Source organism: Pecten maximus, chromosome 1 (assembly GCF_902652985.1).
Source record: "Pecten maximus chromosome 1, xPecMax1.1, whole genome shotgun sequence".
Taxonomy (NCBI): Eukaryota; Metazoa; Mollusca; class Bivalvia; order Pectinida; family Pectinidae; genus Pecten; species Pecten maximus.
The window spans coordinates 1,729,674-1,754,401 of record NC_047015.1 but is presented as its reverse complement, the minus strand read 5'-3'; the positions used below and the strand labels follow the sequence as shown (position 1 = coordinate 1,754,401).

General features: G+C 39.8%; 2 protein-coding genes across 5 annotated transcripts in view; one reads left to right on the top strand and one right to left on the bottom strand.

Annotated features, from left to right (window-relative positions):
* The first annotated feature begins 5,327 nt into the window (after positions 1-5,327).
* Positions 5,328-24,728, top strand: part of LOC117321971 — a 37,331-nt gene continuing 17,930 nt past the window's right edge. The window contains exons 1-2 of one of the 4 annotated variants that reach the window (XM_033876626.1): positions 5,328-5,619; positions 15,273-15,427. The gene's annotated coding sequence lies outside the window, so the exon portion shown is untranslated. Of the gene's footprint in view, positions 5,620-15,272; positions 15,428-20,675; positions 20,962-24,728 lie in introns of those variants that run through there. The other 3 variants (XM_033876617.1, XM_033876639.1, XM_033876657.1) reach the window with 3 other exon arrangements.
* On the bottom strand, positions 8,902-11,961 carry LOC117339951 (sialidase-like). The gene is made up of 2 exons (XM_033901678.1): positions 11,820-11,961; positions 8,902-10,760 (listed from the first exon to the last, which is right to left on the bottom strand). The coding sequence occupies exons 1-2, from the start codon at positions 11,959-11,961 to the stop codon at positions 8,902-8,904; spliced, it is 2,001 nt and encodes a 666-aa protein (XP_033757569.1).

Below are 24,728 nucleotides of genomic sequence, written 5' to 3'. Positions count from 1 at the left end.
TACAGTGAAAAGGTGGGGGTCGGAAGTTAAGCGCCGCCGACAGAGCCTCGAGGATGATCCCCGTCCTGCAATGCCTGGCAATATTGCAACCCCAGAAATGGTAAATAAAGTTCAAGATATTGTTATGACTGACACAGGCAAGAGTACATTCCATTCTGTCCGAGGATCTTGCAATGAGGAAGCTTACGGCCCGGTGGCTACAAAGACTTCTGACAGTTGATCAGAAGCACACCAGTCGCACATTATCGCTTGCTTATCTTAACCTTTTTGAGGAAGATTCTGCCAACTTTCTTCATAGCTTTGTCACTATGGACGAAACATGGATCCATCATTTTACCCCAGAGGCCAAACAACAATCGCAACAATGGAAGCACCCTGGCTATCCCCGCAAAAGATGGTAAAGACTGTTCCAACAGCTGGGGAGGTTATGGCCTCGGTTTTCTGGGGTGCAGATGGTATTTTTTGCTGCTAGATTTTCTCCAAAATGGACAAACAATCAACGGCACATACTATTCTTCATTTCTGAGGCAGTTACGGGAAAATATTAAACTTAAGTTCTGCAGAAAGTTCACTAAAGGTGTGTTATTTCATCAGGATAATGCTCCTGTTCACAAGTCTGTCATTGCCATGGCTGCCATTCACGATTGTGGCTTTAAATTGATTGAACATCCACCTTATTCACCTGACCTCCCTCCATCAGACTTTCATCTATTTCCAAAACTGAAAACAGCTATTTCAGGCACCCACTTTCATTCCGATGATGACGTCATATATATGCAGTGGATGACTTTCTTGACAGCCAAGAAAAGGAATTCTATAAAAGAGTCCGACAAAATTCAAATCCTTCAATACGAGGCTCACAACATATCAATCAGCCCTCGTAAATAATATTGCACTTGATATGATGCTGATGAATTGATTACAACAGTGTAATTAATGTAACTGAGACCTGAAAGGTTCGTCCTTCCCTATCTACAACACAGTGAAGAGTAAAACGAGAGTGTTTCGCAAACATGCGCGTGTAATGGTCGAGCGAATGTGAATACATGAGTATCTCGATACCCACACACCCCGGGTGTCGTAATACATGAGTATCTCGATACCCACACACCCTGGGTGTCGTAATACATGAGTATCTCGATACCCACACACCCCGGGTGTCGTAATACATGAGTATATCGATACCCACACCACCCCGGGTGTCGTAATACATGAGTATATCGATACCCACACACCCCGGGTGTCGTAATACATGAGTATCTCGATACCCACACCACCCCGGGTGTCGTAATACATGAGTATCTCTATACCCACACACCCCGGGTGTCGTAATACATGAGTATCTCTATACCCACACACCCTGGGTGTCGTAATACATGAGTATCTCGATACCCACACACCCTGGGTGTCGTAATACATGAGTATCTCTATACCCACACACCCTGGGTGTCGTAATACAGGAGTATCTCGATACCCACACACCCTGGGTGTCGTAATACATGAGTATCTCGATACCCACACACCCTGGGTGTCGTAATACATGAGTATCTCTATACCCACACACCCTGGGTGTCGTAATACATGAGTATATCGATACCCACACCACCCTGGGTGTCGTAATACATGAGTATCTCGATACCCACACCACCCTGGGTGTCGTAATACATGAGTATCTCTATACCCACACCACCCTGGGTGTCGTAATACATGAGTATCTCGATACCCACACACCCCGGGTGTCGTAATACATGAGTATCTCTATACCCACACACCCCGGGTGTCGTAATACATGAGTATCTCGATACCCACACACCCCGGGTGTCGTAATACATGAGTATCTCGATACCCACACACCCTGGGTGTCGTAATACATGAGTATCTCTATACCCACACACCCTGGGTGTCGTAATACAGGAGTATCTATATACCCACACACCCTGGGTGTCGTAATACAGGAGTATCTCTATACCCACACACCCTGGGTGTCGTAATACATGAGTATCTCTATACCCACACACCCTGGGTGTCGTAATACAGGAGTATCTCTATACCCACACACCCCGGGTGTCGTACGAACCAGGCGCATTCGTACCCTCTCTTTTCACTCTACACTGTGCTGTTGTCAAAGCATTTTGATGAAACATGTTTATATCAACATTAGATAAATATTAACCGAAGACGAATAGCACTAACCCGTAATTTGAATAAATTGTATATGTCATTAATCCTGGAAAACGCATGCGTGTAGGTGAATCTATTTCACTATATCTGTCATGTAGTCTATATCTATACGGCCATCTTCTAGTGCAGGCTATCGAATCAACACAACTGATATCGCTTTACGAATTAAGTCATATTTCAAAAACAAAGATATAGTCAATAGAAATGGGAAAGGCTGTGTTATGGTATCGCTAGCATGGTAACGCCGAATTTCGATAAAGACGACTTATTATAACAATGATTAGTGTGAATCAACAGAATCAACAGATTTACCTCCCTTGTTATGGCAGGTGTGATGATGTGACAGTTGTCTCCCTTAATATAATAGTTTCTGATATCACCATAGATTTCTATATTGTGTACCTTATGTGATATGTATATCATGTTTATTAATGTTTATCTGTATCCTTTGTATTTTGTACAATATCAAGTATTATGTATTATGTTTATACAAAACTGATTGGCTGTCAATCCAAAGGTAATAAAATGAATTGAATTGATACGGTACTTGTCTTTACCTAATGCGCTAAAATTTGTATGACGGTACGTAATAGTTTTACCTGTAGGTAGGATTTGTATGACGGAACGTTATAGTTTTACCTGTATGACGGTACGTTATAGTTTTACCTGTATGACGGTACGTTATAGTTTTACCTGTATGTATAATTTGTATGACGGTACGTAATAGTTTTACCTGTAGGTATGATTTGTATGACGGTACGTAATAGTTTTACCTGTAGGTATGATTTGTATGACGGTACGTAATAGTTTTACCTGTAGGTATGATTTGTATGACGGTACGTAATAGTTTTACCTGTAGGTATGATTTGTATGACGGTACGTAATAGTTTTATCTGTAGGTATGATTTGTATGACTGTATGTAATATTTACCTGTAAGTATAATTTGTATGACGGTACGTAATAGTTTTACCTGTAGGTATGAATTGTATGACGGTACGTAATAGTTTTACCTGTATGTATAATTTGTATGACAGTACGTAATATACCTGTAGGTATGATTTGTATGACGGTACGTAATAGTTTTACCTGTAGGTATAATTTGTATGACGGTACGTAATAGTTTTACCTGTAGGTATTTGTATGACGGTACGTAATAGTTTTACCTGTAGGTATAATTTGTATGACGTACGTAATAGTTTTACCTGTAGGTATAATTTGTATGACGGTACGTAATAGTTTTACCTGTAGGTATAATTTGTATGACGGTACGTAATATACCTGTAGGTATAATTTGTATGACGGTACGTAATAGTTTTACCTGTAGGTATAGTTTGTATGACGGTACGTAATATACCTGTAGGTATGATTTGTATGACGGTACGTAATAGTTTTACCTGTAGGTATAATTTGTATGACGGTACGTAATAGTTTTACCTGTAGGTATAATTTGTATGACGTACGTAATAGTTTTACCTGTAGGTATAATTTGTATGACGGTACGTAATATACCTGTAGGTATGATTTGTATGACGGTACGTAATATACCTGTATGTATAATTTGTTTGACGGTACGTAATAGTTTTACCTGTAGGTAGAAGTTGTATGACGGTACGTAATATACCTGTAGGTATGATTTGTATGACGGTGCGTAATAGTTTTACCTGTAGGTATAATTTGTATGACGTACGTAATAGTTTTACCTGTAGGTATGATTTGTATTTTTACCTGTAGGTATGATTTGCATGACTGTACGTAATAGTTTTACCTGTAGGTATGATTTGTATGACGGTACGTAATATTTACCTGTAGGTATAATTTGTATGACGGTGCGTAATCGTTTTACCTGTAGGTATGATTTGTATGACGGTACGTAATAGTTTTACCTGTAGGTATAATTTGTATGAGGGAACGTAATATTTACCTGTAGGTATGATTTGTACATGTACACTGCCCTCCAAAAGTTCTGTTACACTTGGAACGTTTCAACCGAATGGCTAGCCAACAAAATTTGAGAGAGGGTGTTGTAATATCCGTAAGATAGTCCATTTGTAAGTGTTGTAATATCCGTAAGATAGTCCACTTGTATGTGTTGTAATATCAGTAAGATAGTCCATTTGTAAGTGTTGTAATATCCGTAAGATAGTCCATTTGTAAGTGTTGTAATATCCGTAAGATAGTCCATTTGTAAGTGTTGTAATATCCGTAAGATAGTCCATTTGTAAGTGTTGTAATATCCGTAAGATAGTCCATTTGTAAGTGTTGTAATATCCGTAAGATATTCCATTTGTTAGTAACGATTGCATATAACAAATGCCTGACTTCTTTGAAGTTACAAGGAGAGGGAATGGAGGGTCCTATTTTCCATAATGTTACAAATATGTTGTTGTTGGGTTTTTTCCCCCGACACCAATAAAAGTTATTGTTTAACTGATTAACAGTAAAAAAAATGTACGAGATGCATTTTTGAAATTTATATTAATCAAAAAGGGAATGTTTCAGAATGTTGCATTTTGAGGATTTCCATTGTAACAAAACATATGCACTGTTGAAAAATGAACATGAACATTTGAAATCATGAACAAAAACATCCTAAGAAGTTATGATTCTAACAAATTGCAATAAAGACTTCGAGATTAACTTCGCAGTATTTTACGTAATAATTGTAACAGAACTTTTGGAGGGCGGTGTATATCATTGTGTGATTTTAACCTACACTCATATACTAGTGACCCAGTTTAAATGTACCCCATCAACAAATCTTATATTTCAGAACTGTAATTCGCCCTGTATCAAAAGGCCTTATTGGTGTTGGTAATTATTCAAGTTGTATACAATCATCTGAAATATGCACCATGGAGATTACAGGTATTTTCCTTTGTCTATAATCCATTGTTTCACCTTCAGGGCGTGGACCAGGAAAATGACAGTCGTCTCTACGCTCTATTGGACATACATTGTAGTACCCAGGCGCTCGATATTGTCATTGTAGTAACACTACCGCAATATTGTTCACAATTAGCCTGGGTTATGAGGTATTTGACGAGTGCCGACTAACCGGGGTGGCTATATGAATCAGGCGGTGTAAGGTATACCTGTATTTACCTGTGTATATATATGTATATGTTATACCTGTGTCCAGACATGATCGGTAGGCAAAGTTCCAAGTCGCGCCTATAGAATAGCGAATTTACCTATACGTATAAAGGTAAATACCAAACAACCCGAAACGTCACAGTGATGCCCTGGACACTGGCCATTAAAGCTAACCCGAACAGGCCACACCGCACTTTAAACAACTGACCGGTGGTCAGTTTAGGCGCCCCCACTTCCTTGGAATTCCTCAACAAATCAATCAGGTTACGTAACTCAGGATATGTGAACTGTAAATAAACAGGATCGGTGGATATTCCGGTAATGGACACGTACTGGTGACTCGGGTATGTATAGACTTTCCTTATTGGCTTTATGTGTGGTCAGTTGTAAATGACAGATGTCGGCGTACATGTTTTAATATGTACGTTAGCTGGGTGGGACCACGCTACCACACCCGTAGATGGAGAGGGGACATGTACAGTATACTGGTATATGAATGTCCTATTGATCTGTCGTGTATATTTACATATCATACAATTGTTGTGTACAATTTTTCGGCTGATAGGACCTTACCTGTGTCGTTCCACCTATATAAGTGATGTCGTCGACTTGTAAAAATGTAATTACATATTTAATCAATAAGACCTTGTTATAAACCAGTAATGCTGTATCTGGAGTGTTCACTGGCTTGGCAGCTGACACCGGCAACTTTGTATTGTTGGCCCTGAACCAGGGATGTATATGGAAACAACACGATGTTACATTACACGACATTGAGGTCCACACCGTGTTACATTACACGACATCGAGGTCCACATCGTGTTACATTACACGACATTGAGGTCCACACCGTGTTACATTACACGACATTGAGGTCCACACCGTGTTACATTACACGACATTGAGGTCCACATCATGTTACATTACACGACATTGAGGTCCACATCGTGTTACATTACACGACATTGGGGTCCACATCGTGTTACATTACATGACATTGAGGTCCACATCGTGTTACATTACACGACATTGGTGTCCACATCGTGTTACATTACACGACATTGAGGTCCACATCGTGTTACATTACACGACATTGGGGTCCACATCGTGTTACATTACACGACATTGAGGTCCACACCGTGTTACATTACACGACATTGAGGTCCACACCGTGTTACATTACACGACACTGGGGTCCACACCGTGTTACATTACACGACATTGAGGTCCACACCGTGTTACATTACACGACATTGAGGTCCACATCGTGTTACACGACATTGAGGTCCACACCGTGTTACATTACACGACATTGAGGTCCACACCGTGTTACATTACACGACATTGAGGTCCACACCGTGTTACATTACACGACATTGAGGTCCACATCGTGTTACACGACATTGAGGTCCACACCGTGTTACATTACACGACATTGAGGTCCACACCGTGTTACATTTCACGACATCGAGGTCCACATCGTGTTACATTACACGACATTGAGGTCCACACCGTGTTACATTACACGACATTGAGGTCCACATCATGTTACATTACACGACATTGAGGTCCACATCGTGTTACATTACACGACATTGAGGTCCACATCGTGTTACACGACATTGAGGTCCACACCGTGTTACATTACACGACATTGAGGTCCACATCATGTTACATTACACGACATTGAGGTCCACATCGTGTTACATTACACGACATTGAGGTCCACATCGTGTTACACGACATTGAGGTCCACACCGTGTTACATTACACGACATTGAGGTCCACACCGTGTTACATTACACGACATTGAGGTCCACACCGTGTTACATCACACGACATTGAGGTCCACATCGTGTTACATTACACGACATTGAGGTCCACATCGTGTTACATTACACGACATTGAGGTCCACACCGTGTTACATTACACGACATTGAGGTCCACATCGTGTTACATTACACGACATTGAGGTCCACATCGTGTTACATTACACGACATTGGGGTCCACATCGTGTTACATTACACGACATTGAGGTCCACACCGTGTTACATTACACGACATTGAGGTCCACATCGTCTTACATTACACGACATTGGGGTCCACATCGTGTTACATTACACGACATTGGGGTCCACATCGTGTTACATTACACGACATTGGGGTCCACATCGTGTTACATTACACGACACTGGGGTCCACATTGTGTTACATTACACGACATTGAGGTCCACATCGTGTTACATTACACGACATCGAGGTCCACACCGTGTTACATTACACGACATTGAGGTCCACATCGTGTTACATTACACGACATCGAGGTCCACATCGTGTTACATTACATAATATTGGGGTCCACATCGTGTTACATTACACGACATTGGGGTCCACATCGTGTTACATTACACGACATTGAGGTCCACATCGTGTTACATTACACGACATTGAGGTCCACATCGTGTTACATTACACGACATTGAGGTCCACATCGTGTTACATTACACGACATTGAGGTCCACATCGTGTTACATTACACGACATTGAGGTCCACATCGTGTTACATTACACGACATTGAGGTCCACATCGTGTTACATTACACGACTTTGGGGTATACACCGTGTTACATTACACGACATTGAGGTCCACATCGTGTTACATTACACGACATTGGGGTCCACACCGTGTTACATTACACGACATTGAGGTCCACACCGTGTTACATTACACGACATTGGGGTCCACATCGTGTTACATTACACGACATTGAGGTCCACACCGTGTTACATTACACGACATTGAGGTCCACATCGTGTTACATTACACGACATTGGGGTCCACATCGTGTTACATTACACGACATTGGGGTCCACATCGTGTTACATTACACGACATTGGGGTCCACATCCTGTTACATTACACGACATTGGGGTCCACATCGTGTTACACGACATTGAGGTCCACATCGTGTTACATTACACGACATTGAGGTCCACATCGTGTTACATTACACGACATTGAGGTCCACATCGTGTTACATTACACGACATTGAGGTCCACATCGTGTTACATTACACGACATTGAGGTCCACATCGTGTTACATTACACGACATTGAGGTCCACATCGTGTTACATTACACGACATTGGGGTCCACACCGTGTTTCATTACACGACATTGAGGTCCACATCGTGTTACATTACACGATATTGAGGTGATTGTAGGCTCTGTACCACGGCGATGCTTCGTCAGCAACAAACCCAGAGTATCGCTGTTTGGAAGCTTACCCAACTAACATCTGTTCATACGTCTCAGAAACCAATAGATCAGTTTAAACAAAACAATAGGGATGTTACCTTGCAACCATTTGTAAATAATTGATGAGACTCGTACAGAGTAGTGTGGTCTAGAACAGGAAACACCCTTACGTCTTACTAGTAATTAGTTGTCCCAGCTGTACCATTCAACATTACGAAGGACGACCAAGAAACGTGGCTTTCATTTCCGTGTAAGTGGTTGGTAGAGTAAACGTTACTGGTGTAAGGTCGTCAAGTATATCACTGTATTAGTATTATCAGCGGAGTGTTCGGCTTCACTTCAAACATTATACAAACCTTATACTTCTAATGCTGCACTGTTTTGTTGACGGTACTATGGAATGTTTTGTTGACGGTACTGTGGAATGTTTTGTTGACGGTACTGTAGAATGTGTTGTTGACGGTACTGTGGAATGTTTTGTTGACGGTATTGTGGAATGTTTTGTTGACGGTATTGTGGAATGTTTTGTTGACGGTACTGTGGAATGTGTTGTTGACGGTACTATTGACGGTTTTGTTGACGGTATTGTGGAATGTTTTGTTGACGGTACTGTGGAATGTTTTGTTGACGGTACCGTGGAATGTGTTGTTGACGGTACTGTGGAATGTGTTGTTGACGGTACTGTGGAATGTGTTGTTGACGGTACTGTGGAATGTGTTGTTGACGGTACTGTGGAATGTGTTGTTGACGGTACTGTGGAATGTTTTGTTGACGGTACTGTGGAATGTGTTGTTGACGGTACTGTGGAATGTGTTGTTGACGGTACTGTGGAATGTTTTGTGGACGGTATTATGGAATGTTTTGTTGGCGATACTGTGGAATGTTCTGTTGACGGTACTGTGGAATGTTTTGTTGACGGTACTGTGGAATGTGTTGTTGACGATACTGTGGAATGTTTTGTTGACGGTACTGTGGAATGTGTTGTTGACGGTACTGTGGAATGTTTTGTTGACGGTACTGTGGAATGTTTTGTTGACGGTATTGTGGAATGATTTGTTGACGGTACTGTGGAATGTTTTGTTGACGGTACTATGGAATGTGTTGTTGACGGTACTGTGGAATGTTTTGTTGACGGTACTGTGGAATGTGTTGTTGACGGTACTGTGGAATGTTTTGTTGACGGTACTGTGGAATGTTTTGTTGACGGTACTGTGGAATGTTTTGTTGACGGTACTGTGGAATGTGTTGTTGACGGTACTATGGAATGTGTTGTTGACGGTATTGTGGAATGTGTTGCTGACGGTACTGTGGAATGTTTTGTTGACGGTACTGTGGAATGTGTTGTTGACGGTACTGTAGAATGTTTTGTTGACGGTACTATGGAATGTTTTGTTGACGGTACTGTGGAATGTTTTGTTGACGGTACTATGGAATGTTTTTTTGACGGTACTGTGGAATGTTTTGTTGACGGTACTGTGGAATGTTTTGTTGATGGTACTGTGGAATGTTTTGTTGACGGTACTGTGGAATGTTTTGTTGACGGTACTGTGGAATGTTTTGTTGACGGTACTGTGGAATGTTTTGTTGACGGTACTGTGGAATGTGTTGTTGACGGTACTGTGGAATGTGTTGTTGACGGTACATTGTACTATGGAATGTTTTGTTGACGGTACTGTGGAATGTTTTGTTGACGGTACTGTGGAATGTTTTGTTGACGGTACTGTGGAATGTTTTGTTGACGGTACTGTGGAATGTTTTGTTGACGGTACTGTGGAATGTTTTGTTGACGGTACTATGGAATGTTTTGTTGACGGTACTGTGGGATGTTTTGTTGACGGTACTGTGGACAGTTTTGTTGACGGTACTGTGGAATGTTTTGTTGACGGTACTGTGGAATGTTTTGTGGACGGTACTGTGGAATGTTTCGTTGACGGTACTGTGGAATGTGTTGTTGACGGTACTGTGGAATGTGTCGTTGACGGTACTGTGGACTGTTTTGTTGACGGTATTGTTGAATGTGTTGTTGGCGGTACTGTGGACAGTTTTGTTGACGGTACTGTGGGATGCTTTGTTGACGGTACTGTGGAATGTGTTGTTGTCGGTACTGTAGGATGCTTTGTTGACGGTACTGTGGAATGTGTTGTTGACGGTACTGTGGAATGTTTTGTTGACGGTACTGTGGAATGTTTTGTTGACGGTACTGTGGAATGTTTTGTTGACGGTACTGTGGAATGTGTTGTTGTACCATAAGTCTGTATTGCCGATACTTTAAAATGTTTTTTTTTAATCTTAGCTAGATTTCTGTAAAGAAAAATCTCCTAATGTACCCAAAAGCAGTACCTGTATATTAACATTTCACGTGTCTCAGTCGTCATTGCAGTGCCCATCAATGGATGGTCAATAACAGGTGACGAGGCTCGAACACGGTTGTCGCCCCAATGTCAGGCTCTGGTTCCGTCCATCAACAACGGACGACAATCTCTCGCCCCGGGCTCCGGTTTCCATATACATGTACATGTATATATATAAAATCAGTATTGACACGTAGAGATTTAAACGCCTTATCGATTACAGCGCAGTAAAACTGCCAGTGTTTCAAAAACGATAGTGTAAGCCTTTGTTTAAATCAACAATGGCTGTCACTCGGGTCTCTCACTCAAACTATCTGGGACATTTTTATTATATTGCGACTGTAAATCATGTTTAACATCAAAACAATATTTTCCCTTTTTGATCTAACACGACAGCTATAAAGGTACAACCTTCCTCGTCGTTACCTGTCCGGATACAAGACGGCTGTTAAACAGAACCATGTCGATTTTATTCCGTATGTTTATAAATTTTGTTAGCTGTGTACGACCAGACATGCATTCACATAGAAAGAAAACATGATTAGCGAACCACGCCCATTTTATACAAACATACAAAGGTAATGACAGTAATCAATTCAACAATGAGTCGGTTTTATTTCAACACAGACTGGAATTACTGACAAAACATGTTGATAAAACTGTGGAAGTGAAATAATCACAGAAACTTTAAGGCGATCACATTGTGTTTGATCATGTAAAACACCATAATACCCAATCGATTACAAATTGTAGCCTGAGGCGGCGTATTGTGGATATGCTTACCTTACCGATAATCCCCGACTAATTACAGTACTGATACTACAGTGTACCGATTAACCCGTCATAGCGTTTAAAAGGCCACACTAAAACTCAGGACAAGCTCTACCCCGAACTTGGATTATCAGTAACCATTGCCTCATTAACTTACATACAAACGTGTAATCGCCGAGACATATCCACGTGTTGTCCGACTCTTCCGTTTGTCCGACTTCCGTTTGTCCGACTCTTCCGTTTGTGTGTCGTGAAGAAGGTTAACGAAAATTGGAGGGCCCGGGACTTACTTCCCCTGGTCATCGCGGAGTGGGTTAACGAAAATTGGAGGGCGCGGGACTTGCTTCCCGTTGTCATCGCGGAGTGGGTTAACGAAAATTGGAGGGCGCGGGACTTGCTTCCCCTTGTCACCGCGGAGTGGGTTAACGAAAATTGGAGGGCGCGGGACTTGCTTCCCTTGTCTTAGGTGGCGCGGAGCCGCAAGCGGAGGGAGCTGCAGAATATACGAGCATGATCCGTTTGATCCGATCACGGAGAGATATTGAGAGTTATTTCAAATAAAATTATATTCTATGCTCACCAATAACTAATCTATCGATATAAGGTGTTGATTTCAGCGAAGGATTAACGATTTGCTCAAGCTAAGGCACATCAATGACGCGAGTGGAGACGAAGGATCATTGTTTACATTTTCACTGCCAAAATATATGGCTTGGTCGGTGTCTCCAGAATATTTCTTACTTTCTGTTTTCTGTGTCAATGCCAGGATATAGCGTAATGTTGGGGGGGGGGGGGGGGGGGGGCAATTGGGGAGTATACCGGGAGCTGGCGACGGTGGTCGCAGGAGTGCATACGTTCTTTAAGTACATGTTACAAACAACAAAATACATATAGGGAACAACCAACCAATTGAAAAAAATAGATTTTTGAAACAGCCCCTGTGTATAGAAAGTTGAGCCAAGGATAAAATGTCTGGCAGCCACTGATTGGCCAGTATGTTATGAAGCGAGAAAATAGATATGTAGCCTGATAGGTAACTATCAATAAGAAATGTTGATATTAATTTCGTAAGTCCGATTGATTTTTTTCCCAAAAGTTCAGGTAATAACAATTAACAGGTAAACATTTCAGATTTTTGAGAATTTTTACTGCGAAATTCACCCATTTTCAAAATGGCTACCCTGGAGAAAATTTTAGCTGAAGGACCCAACTTTTTTTTTTGATTAGGTATTATATCAGACCCTAAACTTTTGTTATAAACCATAATTGTCATATTGAATTCAAGAATTTGAATGAAATACTCCAAAACGTTAACACTAAAGTCTTTGGGAAAACAATTGGTTGGTTATATACAGATCGAGGGAAGGTAACTCGTATATACTCTAGTTGATACGACATTGGAAAGTCGCCTGTAACTCTTGGGTTGAAAAAATGGCCATCGGCCGTCGAATACAGTTAAAGTCTCGGATTTTCCAATTGGAAATCGATAAGTAAAATCTCCGGTTGTTTTTACATTCGATACTTTAAATGAAAGTAGAATACCTCCGTTTGGTGCATCATTTCCGATAAATATAGGCCACACAAAAATAGCCGTGCTGGTTGAGTTGGTTGAAGTGATTATGAGGTGAAACCTAACGTTAGCTTGTTTCCGCAACAGAGATTCTGATAGTAATAAAGAGGCTGCAGTGTTTTAAATCAGTCGATAGTGAAATGCTTGCATAAAGTATATAACATGAATGTGTGATTCAACAAGTCACCAGAACAGAAGGTAGGCCAATTCATCGGGAACAAATTAAGTTTCCGAGACAAGTTTCTTCTAACGAAAGTTGTCGGATCTCTAATCAGGATACAGATCAGTTATTACAGGGAGAGAAAAACCCACAGTAAATTGAGTACATTTTCAAAACCTGGGAACCAGAATAAACTGGGAGAGTAATTCACAGGAATCTTGCAGTATATATAAAGAATAGCGATGTGGTTTATCAAGAAACATGACGGACATCACGGATTAATCGATCAAAGAATTAAACTTCATTATAGTATGTCAGTTCAAGTGAGGCGTAAAACGTGATTCTTCACCGTTCATCACAACTTTAACGCAACCACAGCCTTTTAAAAGTAAATAAAATGCCTCAAATTGACATAGGATAATCATCAATAAAACATTCAGAAATTTAAAAACAATAAAAATGTCATCTTATTTCCTGCCAATTTATATTTATATGATATTTGTTTTTTCTCCTGTATTTCAATCCCTCATGCACCTATGGGTGGCCTCGACACTTCCAGTCACAGACTATTCACGTCACACACATCCTTTTCCTGTCCCAAACTAGTTCGGCGATATGATCCTTTCACATCGACACGTGGCAGACAACAGGTACGGGGTTATAGATCGGCCGGCGGCTACCTTTATTGAAAATTACCATATTTGTCGGCGTGTAAATATCATCTGTTAGGTCTACTCAGGACAAAATGTAATATGGCGATAACATCTTTAAATCCCACAGGTGACCTGTGAAGTATTGACACTGATCAGTGTCGTATCTGCTGCAGGGCAAGATCTTACTAAGTATTTGTGGTACAGTGGTACCTTTGATAACAAAAGATTTTAACGAACACAAAACAGCGTTAGAATATACCAGAATCTAGATATATCACTGACCAAGAGACCCCAGTCACCTGTGTATTGGCCGGTATGACGAAAGAGGGTACTCCAGTCACCTGTATATTGACCGGTATAACGAGAGAGGGTACCCCAGTCACCTGTGTATTGGCCGGTATGACGAGAGAGAGTACCCCAGTCACCTGTGTATTGGTCGGTATGACGACATAGGGTACCCCAGTCACCTGTGTATTAGCCGGTATGACGAGAGAGGGTACCCCAGTCACCTGTGTACTGACCGGTATGACGAGAGAGGGTACACCAGTCACCTGTGTATTGTCCGGTATGACGAGAGAGGGTACCCCAGTCACCTGTGTATTGGCCGGTATGACGAGAGAGGGTACCCCAGTCACCCGTGTATTGACCGGTATGACGAGAGAGGGTACCCCAGTCACCCGTGTATTGACCGGTATGACGAGAGAGGGTACCCCAGTCACCTGTGTATTGGCCGGTATGACGAGAGAGGGTACCCCAGTCACCTGTGTATTGGTCGGTATGACGAGAGAGGGTACCCAAGTCACCTGTGTATTGGCCGGTATGACGAGAGAGGGTACCCCAGTCACCTGTGTATTGGCCGGTATGACGAGAGGTGTGTGAAAAGCTCTGACAGTTGTCCGGTATATATAAACAGATAGTCATTACCTCCTATCTATTGGTACAACCTTAAAGCCCTTTTGACCTTACCCGAGGTTTAAAGTCATTAATGTGCCGATAAGATCCAAGCCTAACAGCACGACAGCATGTCCCTGTCAGCAGGCGCTCCCGTCCATGTCACACCCTCCCGGCTTTACGTGTGTTGACCGAGGACAGTGTCGTTATCGTAACCCCCATCACTCAGGCATTTCAATAAAAGCAGGCTTTTGGAAATAGTCACATGATTAGATCCACGGAATCCTATACTTTGGTGTTGTTTATAAAACATCTTGTCACATACTTTCGTTTCTTACAGGTGTTTTCGTTGCGGCCAGTCACCCGAAAGTAGTGTTGTTGGTTTAAACGCCCAGCTAGAAACTTATTAAAAGTGGACTTTGCCTACAGAGAACAGGAAGATTGGTATCAAAAGATCTCCCAGTCCGACACTATCCTCTCAGAACTTCGACTAAGGTAGGACAATTTGAATGTATGTTAAGGAATGTTCCTCTGGTTTCAGTAGATCAGGAAGTTAATGGTGAGTTCTCGGTTCATAAGTTATTTCTTTGATGCACAGTTTCTATGGTAACGCGTTGTACAATTATTGTTTGACACTCGGACATCAGCGCTGTGTCACCACTGACTACAACGTTACAGACATTTCTGGTTTTACAGGTATTGTATATGGTCCAGTAATTAAAATGTCAAGAAACTTGAATGCTTCATAAGTTGGGTAATCATTTCTACATATCAATATTGATACATAATGTCACTAACTGTTGCGTAGTATGAAATCTATCAATGCCAACCAAAGGCAGTGGTAGGGCCTATGGAATCTGCTGTTTCCTGTCAACAATCAATGCCAACTAAAGGCAGTGGTAGGGCCTATGGAATCTGCTGTTTCCTGTCAACAACCAATGCCAACCAAAGGCATTGGTAGGGCCTATGGAATCTGCTGTTTCCTGTCAACAATCAATGCCAACTAAAGGCAGTGGTAGGGCCTATGGAATCTGCTGTTTCCTGTCAACAACCAATGCCAACCAAAGGCAGTTGTAGAACTAGCAAACAGAAATCACATTGCCTGTGTAAATCTAAATGTTTATCGACAACGTTTCAAATCAAGTGGTTTTTATTTAGAGTTGATTTATAGCACGGTAAACCCTTGATAGAATGTTATAACCGACTGTAGAATGTCAGTACTTACTAGGGGAGACAACCGACTGTTGAATGTCAGTACTTACTAGGGGAGACAACCGACTGTAGAATGTCAGTACTTACTAGGGGAGACAACCGACTGTAGAATTACAGTACTTACTAGGGGAGACAACCGACTGTAGAATGTCAGTACTTACTAGGGGAGACAACCGACTGTAGAATTACAGTACTTACTAGGGGAGACAACCGACTGTAGAATGTCAGTACTTACTAGGGGAGACAACCGACTGTAGAATTGCAGTACTTACTAGGGGAGACGACAGATAGGGGGAAATCGGAGGACATGTTTAACTCTCTAAAATGTGAAATAAACGGCAAGTCAATTCAATGAGCTATAAATTGTATACCATTCTTTTTTAACGAAAATTATATATGTTTATAAAGATTTTACAAAAGACGGACATTATTGTCCTTTTGAACATGAATTACGTGCCGAATACTGGCTAAAAGTTATAAAGAAATCTATATATGATTGACAATGCACTTAGGACTTATCTCCCGAGGGAAGTGCAATGTATATAACAATGGAAGTGTAAAAATTATAACAATAGAAGTATATAACAATAGAAGTATATAACAATAGAAGTACACAAACTTACAATACCTAAACAAGAATTTCAACATTTATACCATAAATAACAAAACCCGATTGAGTCGATACAACTGCGCTTCTGAGTAAATGACTGAGTAAATGTATAAACTGTATTTTTGAACTTCCTGTCCATCTCTCTCGATGTCTCTCTCTCTACATAAAATTATGAGTCCTTCTAGACATCTACCAATCTCTCTCGATGTCTCTCTCTCTCTACATAAAATTATGAGTCCTTCTAGACATCTACCAATCTCTCTCGATGTCTCTCTCTCTCTACATAAAATTATGAGTCCTTCTAGACATCTACCAATCTCTCTCGATGTCTCGCTCTCTACATAAAATGCTGAGTCTTTTCGAACTTCCTGTCAATCTCTCTCTCGATGTTTCGCTCTCTACATAAAATTATGAGTCTTTCTGGACTCCCTATCAATCTCTCTTAATGAGTCAATGACAATAACCATTGTTTATTCTCGTAAACAGTACAGTACAGAGAATATGAACATTAACAAATGGATAACAATGATACATGGTAAAATATGCTGGACATCAGTATTGTAAATTTATTATCTGATTTGTATCAATAATAAATTGAGCCAATGAAATAATTTAATTTTGATTTACGTAATTTAGAAATGTATGAAATCTTAATGTACTTGGTCTATCGTAATAATTTCTAGAGATATGTCGCTCTACATAAACTGCCGAGCCTATATCTAGACATCCTGTTAATCTATCTCGATGTCTTACTCCCTACAGATAATTCAATCATTTGTTTAGATCATTTCTCCAAACCGCACAGGTGACACGTCAGATAGATTTTAGATATTTTTGTCCACTCCTGTAGCAGGGTGATGTGATGACATAATATTGAAGCTTTAAAGAATGCTAAAAGGATTTCTCGCCTTCACCGACGGCAGATCGGTAACGAAATGATGGAATGATACAGAGTAACCCCGGTCACCTTATGACACGCTGTGTATACCTCCACACACCTTATCGTGATTTGGTCATTAATGAAATTCACGAACTATATATCATCAGCTATCGTCAATAAAGTATATCTAACACAGAATCACAATGTATTACATCATTTAGTACTATCACAATGTATTACATCATTTAGTACTATCACAATGTATTACATCATTTAGTACTATCACAATGTATTACATCATTTAGTACTATCACAATGTATTACATCATTTAGTACTATCACAATGTATTACATCATTTAGTACTATCACAATGTATTAGATACATCATTTAGTATTATCACAATATATTACATCATTTAGTACTATCACTATGTATTAGATACATCATTTAGTACTATCACAATGTATTACATCATTTAGTACTATCACAATGTATTACATCATTTAGTACTATCACAATGTATTACATCATTTAGTACTATCATAATGTATTACATCATTTAGTACTATCACTATGTATTACATCATTTAGTACTATCACTATGTATTACATCATTTAGTACTATCACAATGCATTAGATACATCATTTAGTACTATCACTATGTATTACATCATTTAGTACTATCACAATGTATTACATCATTTAGTACTATCATAATGTATTAGATACATCATTTAGTATTATCACTATGTATTACATCATTTAGTATTATCACTATGTATTACATCACTTAGTACTATCACTAGGTATTACATCATTTAGTACTATCACAATGTATTACATCATTTAGTACTATCACAATGTATTACATCATTTAGTACTATCACAATGTATTACATCATTTAGTACTATCACAATGTATTACATCATTTAGTACTATCACTAATGTATTACATCATTTAGTACTATCACTATGTATTACATCATTTAGTACTATCACTATGTATTACATCATTTAGTACTATCACAATGCATTAGATACATCATTTAGTACTATCACTATGTATTACATCATTTAGTACTATCACTATGTATTACATCATTTAGTACTATCACAATGTATTACATCATTTAGTACTATCACAATGTATTACATCATTTAGTACTATCACAATGTATTACATCATTTAGTACTATCACAATGTATTACATCATTTAGTACTATCACAATGTATTACATCATTTAGTACTATCACAATGTATTACATCATTTAGTACTATCACTATGTATTACATCATTTAGTACTATCACAATGTATTACATCATTTAGTACTATCATAATGTATTACATCATTTAGTACTATCACTATGTATTACATCATTTAGTACTATCACAATGTATTAGATACATCATTTAGTACTATCACAATGTATTAGATACATCATTTAGTACTATCACAATGTATTCGATAGTTAGTGGGGAGGGGGGGTTGTGAGTGTGTGTGTGTATATGATGGTGAGTGTGCGAGTACGTTTGTGTGAAGCTGTGAGCGTGTGTGTGTGTGTGTTTTGAGGGGGGGGGGGGGGGGGGGGAGTGTGAGAGTGTGTATGTGCGAGGAAGGGTGTGAGTAGATTCGCAGTGTTCCCGTCCATATTGGTGTCATATATATAATATACAATGAAGCTATATCGAATTATATCTAAGTGTGTTCCTTGTGACTGAGATCAGTAACAAGGAAGAGACATGGTTCGGTCCAGCTGTACTGGAATGTCGACATTTCCACACAAAGAAATACCTGTCATATTATATCGTCATGGTTCTACACACGTCATTGTGGGATGGTTGAGGTTGTACACAATTACAATGTAATGTTTGAGGGTGTATTCGACACAATGACAATGTAATAATAAGTTTCACGTCATTGTGAGATGTTTGAGGGTGTAGTCACGTCATTGTGTGATGTTTAAGGGTGCTGTCACGTCATTGTGTGATGTTTGAGGGTGTAGTCACGTCATTGTGTGATGTTTGAGGGTGTAGTCACGTCATTGTGAGATGTTTGAGGGTGTAGTCACGTCATTGTGTGATGTTTGAGGGTGTAGTCACGTCATTGTGAGATGTTTGAGGGTATATTAGACACAATTACAATGTATTAGTTTCACGTTTAGTAACCACGTGGTGACCCCACAGTACCTATCGGCGGTACTAACGCTGTCACTCACGCGTGTAGTAACGCATACTTCGTCAACTCTGACAACGCCTGTAAAAAGGCCGTGGTTTTGTTCATGTCTACGTTTAAGGTCGGTATCGGATTACAGTGGAGGGAGGACAGGGGTACAATACCCCAATACTATACAAACCCCATATCACTTTCAAGGCACGCCTGTATAAAGTAAGGTTTGGGCCCAATCTCTACCTATCTGATGAAGGTGGACCAGGTCTGGGACTCCATCCCACATGTTATAACTATGTTGTAGAGATGTTACGTTTGATGGTATTGTAACATCTGTTATAACACACTAGATAACTATACATAGGTCCCACGTGTACTAGGACATATGTTCCTGTGTATTACTGAATTATCGATCTCTACCAGGTATTCTGTCCCATAACAACTACATTCAACTCAACGACAATTAACAAATGCACATATGTATATTCTTTTTTGAAAAGCTTCACCTGAAGACTTTGACATTATTCTTGACAAGTGTCAGGTACGGGTAATGTTACTCCAACAATGTTAGAGGTTTTACACGGCGAGATACTTTTGACAGGCGCCGTAATATCCGATAGAAAAAGAGCCGACCAGCGGCCTCTTATGTTATAGGAGTAGGGTAATGTATGAAAGGGATATTTCCTTGTGTTTGACTTACAGCACAGATAACTCCGTCACACACTGGTGTTGAGTATAGACAACACAAGTACTAATATCAACATTTCTTTAAAGCCCGTATGAAATGTTGGCAGAGACACTAGTGTGATGGACCGCCTCCGTTCCACATGAGCGAATTTATTTGCCTGCTAGGGGCATTATTCACCAACTCGAACATAAGTACGGTCTATAGTGATACCGTGTGGCCCGCGTGTACAGGAGGGTACCGGGCCGTAGGGAGGTGTCTCACGAGCCAGTACAACTTGGGACAATTGATATGTGTGTGTGTGAATATAAACATACACTTTATAAGGATTAATCATCAAATAATTTATTTTCGATTGGATATGTTACCGTATCACCTGGAATTTACCACCCGTGGTGTACCCGGAGTTAGGCAGGTTTCGGCATTCTAGGAATTCCACTACGAAGTCCATCTATTAATTTCGACAGGTAAATATTTTTAATTGAAACAAATAACACAGCTGTATTCAACTACGTGTGACAAGTACACATGCCTGTGTAGCAGGACACACCACCATACGTGGAATATTTACGGGGTTGTTTCCAATATGTCGGGTATGGGATCACCCATATTAACACGGAGGTTTTGTATTACATTGTCCCGGCCCCTCCCACCACCGTTAACAACACTGGGACACTGACATTTCCCCTTACGTATTTAGACCTATGTTTATATCCTTACCAGTGTAATCCTTGATTATCTGGGTGACAATAGACCCCACCACCGTCGTCTTGCACGTGTAATTACACCTAATTACCCCGACCCGATCAGGACTTACCACCATCGATCTGTCCTCTCACACGTGTAATTACACCTAGTTACCCCGACCCGATCAGGATATACCACCATCGATCTGTCCTCTCACACGTGTAATTACACCTAATTACGATCGATCTGTCCTCTCACACTTGTAATTACACCTAATTACCCCGACCCGATCAGGACTTACCGCCATCGATCCGTCCTCTCACACTTGTAATTACACCTAATTACCCCGACCCGATCAGGACTTACCACCATCGATCTGTCCTCTCACACGTGTAATTACACCTAGTTACCCCGACCCGATCAGGACTTACCACCATCGATCTGTCCTCTCACACGTGTAATTACACCTAATTACGATCGATCTGTCCTCTCACACGTGTAATTACACCTAATTGCTGACGAGTCATAATATTAACGTCTAGAATGTGGTTATATACTAATATTACATAATTAATTGTGGTTACTATAAATATTTAACCCTTTCTTCCTCGAGAGGAACTTGACCCCATTAACGTGCTAAAGAATCACAAGCACGGTACATTGACTGATTTAAACGAAAGTTTATATTACAGGGTAATGTCTGATAGTGTACACAATCTGTTTGTAAACATTACAAATGTTTCAGTCCTACACATACCGATATATAATCTGTCACCTCGTGACAGAAATCTAGGAGATTTGTAGTCGGAGCCAGATAAAATCTGTCGACTAGGAGATAGAGTAGCGGACAGTGACAATATGTTTTACATATCCTGACATAAGTTTCTGTCAATACAGACCTGGGACGTAGTTGTGGTGAGACTATAAAGAACTTCGGTAAGAGGACAAAGCTTGGTGACATCTGTACTGTTCAGTTGATTGTCCGAAGTGTTCCATCACTTGACCACCATTGAGTTGATGTGTGTCCCTGCTAGTTTGTCTTATAAAACAAATACCAGTCTATAGTCTCCTTCACCCAACAACGCCAATCCCCGAGCCTCAATTATGTAATATTATCAACTGTAAAGCATTTCCTCATCACCATTATGATAATAATTATTTTGTTTATAATGAAACTTTAGACATTATTTTCCCAATGAAATTATTGATACAATCTGACAATGGTTTAGTTTACTACGAATAGTGCCTCGACATAAGTCATACTCCATCCTAATAGATATTGTTATTGTTTATTATGAATGAAAGTCATACACTATTTATTGTTTATTATGAATGAAAGTAATACTCTATCCTAGTGAAGGGAATAGTAAAAAAAATTATTGCTTATTATGAATGAAAGTCATACTATATTCTAGGGAGGGAAATAGTAAATATTTTGTTATTTATTATGAATGAAAGTCATACTATATTCTAGGGAGGGAAATAGTATTTTTTTTATTGTTTATTATGAATGAAAGTCATACTATATTCTAGGGAGGGAAATAGTAAATATTTTGTTATTTATTATGAATGAAAGTCATACTATATTCTAGGGAGGGAAATAGTATTTTTTTTATTGTTTATTATGAATGAAAGTCATACTATATCCTAGTGAGGGAAATAGTAAAACAAATTATTGTTTATTATGAATGAAAGTCATACTATTTTTATTGTTTATTATAAATGAAAGTCATACTCCATCCTAGTGAGGAGAATAGTAAATAGTGTGATTCAAAAATGCTTGGTATGTATTGACAGCAGATCCACGGACGTTCGTTACGAGAAAGGTTGTAATAGTCCCGACTTTTGACATGTCTCAAGTTACGAACCCCCTGTTGGCAGCCTGAGATGGCAGCCAGTGACCTATGGGGTACTATAGTTGTGACAGGTTGTTACTGTAAGTCGGTGTTACGAACTGGAAAGACTTCGGGAACTGACACCTGACCTGGAGAGTGGAATGGCAGGTCATAGATGTACAGGTCACACGAGGACACGCGTGGCCTGACAAACTGACCAGTATCACGAAAGTGTATCACACTAATTAACACAGCTGTTGACAAACTGACCAGTATCACAAAACTCTATCACACTAATTAACACAATACATAATGCATTGGTCCTCGCTGTCGACTTGTCTATACATACAAAATGGCCAAACTTGGCGCCTCGCTGTTAATGTATTGTTGGATCGGCTCTCTCAAACTGGTATGTAAGCTGAATACTGTTATTTTCTAAAGAAGATCACAATATGATAGCTAGGGTCATTGAATTTACTACCAGAACACTCCCATGACGTCCGCGGTCACGGATTGTCAAACATCACAAAGTAGTGGGTGAATTTCAGGGTGACTTTTACAATACAAAGAATAGTATGGTGTTGTACGTTCGCGCCTTTATAAGTCTACAGCTAGATGGTCCGTTATTGTTAAACTGTTTTAGAAGTCTTTGTTAACAACACCATCTATCTAATAGTTTGGGGTGACACAAAGCCCTGGAATTTTTAAACGGAAGGGTGTTGTCCTGTGTGTCAGATGGAGGTAACAGTCTTTTGTACAGCTGTACATTCTTTGTCATTCGATATATCTCTTAACACAAGGAAACAGAAAATATTACACACCTTTACAAACCCTAGTTGATATCCCGGTCTATTCGGAGTTAGTCTTTCTCCGGTTCTTTATGGTGTGTCACAGATTATATTAAAATAATTGGCCTAAAATATGAGTTATTTTTGTCAGAAATGGTCCAAATTACGTTATTGTTTGATTATAAGTGGATGGCACGCCTATCTAATTAACATAAGGACCATGTCCCCTGTAGTCCTAAATTCTTAATGTTTTAATAAAAATATCATTTCAGGTAATTAATTATACAATGTCGACCGGAAACATTTCTACCACATTACTAGGTCTGCACGAGACATGCACGAGACATATAATTATACGGCAATAACGTGTAAATATTGGTCATATTAGGAAACCTTCAGGACGAACATAACTAGAATTAAACATGTCAGCTGTTGGAATAGAACCTAAACGTCGCCACAGTCTAACGAAGTTAGTATTTATGTAATAGTGCCCCTCGGCTTTGGTATAGCGGGTCACCTGCCCTAGGACACTGTGTCGTCGACGTGATGGATGGACGTCCACGTTACCTTCGTGACAATAATTCCGTAATTACTGTGTGTTGTCTAATCCACACATAAACATTTGTATTACATGTCTTTAATTACAACAATTAACTCATACATTCCTGTCAAAGTGACGCTGGACACTAAACCTGTCCTGTCCAGGACTGACGCCAACTATCAATAGGTTATAGGTCAGGTGTTAACATCGATAGGTTATAGGTCAGGTGTTAACATCGATAGGTTATAGGTCAGGTGTTAACATCGATAGGTTATAGGTCAGGTGTTAATATCGATAGGTTATAGGTCAGGTGTTAATATCGATAGGTTATAGGTCAGGTGTTAACATCGATAGGTTATAGGTCAGGTGTTAACATCGATAGG

Coding starts and splice junctions, on each gene's coding strand:
- LOC117339951 (XM_033901678.1), bottom strand. CDS start 11,961: ATGACCAGGGGAAGTAAGTCCCGGGCCCTCCAATTTTCGTTAACCTTC. Junction 10,761..11,819: donor GTCTCGGCGATTACACGTTT/GTATGTAAGTTA, acceptor CACATTCCACAG/TACCGTCAACAAAACATTCC.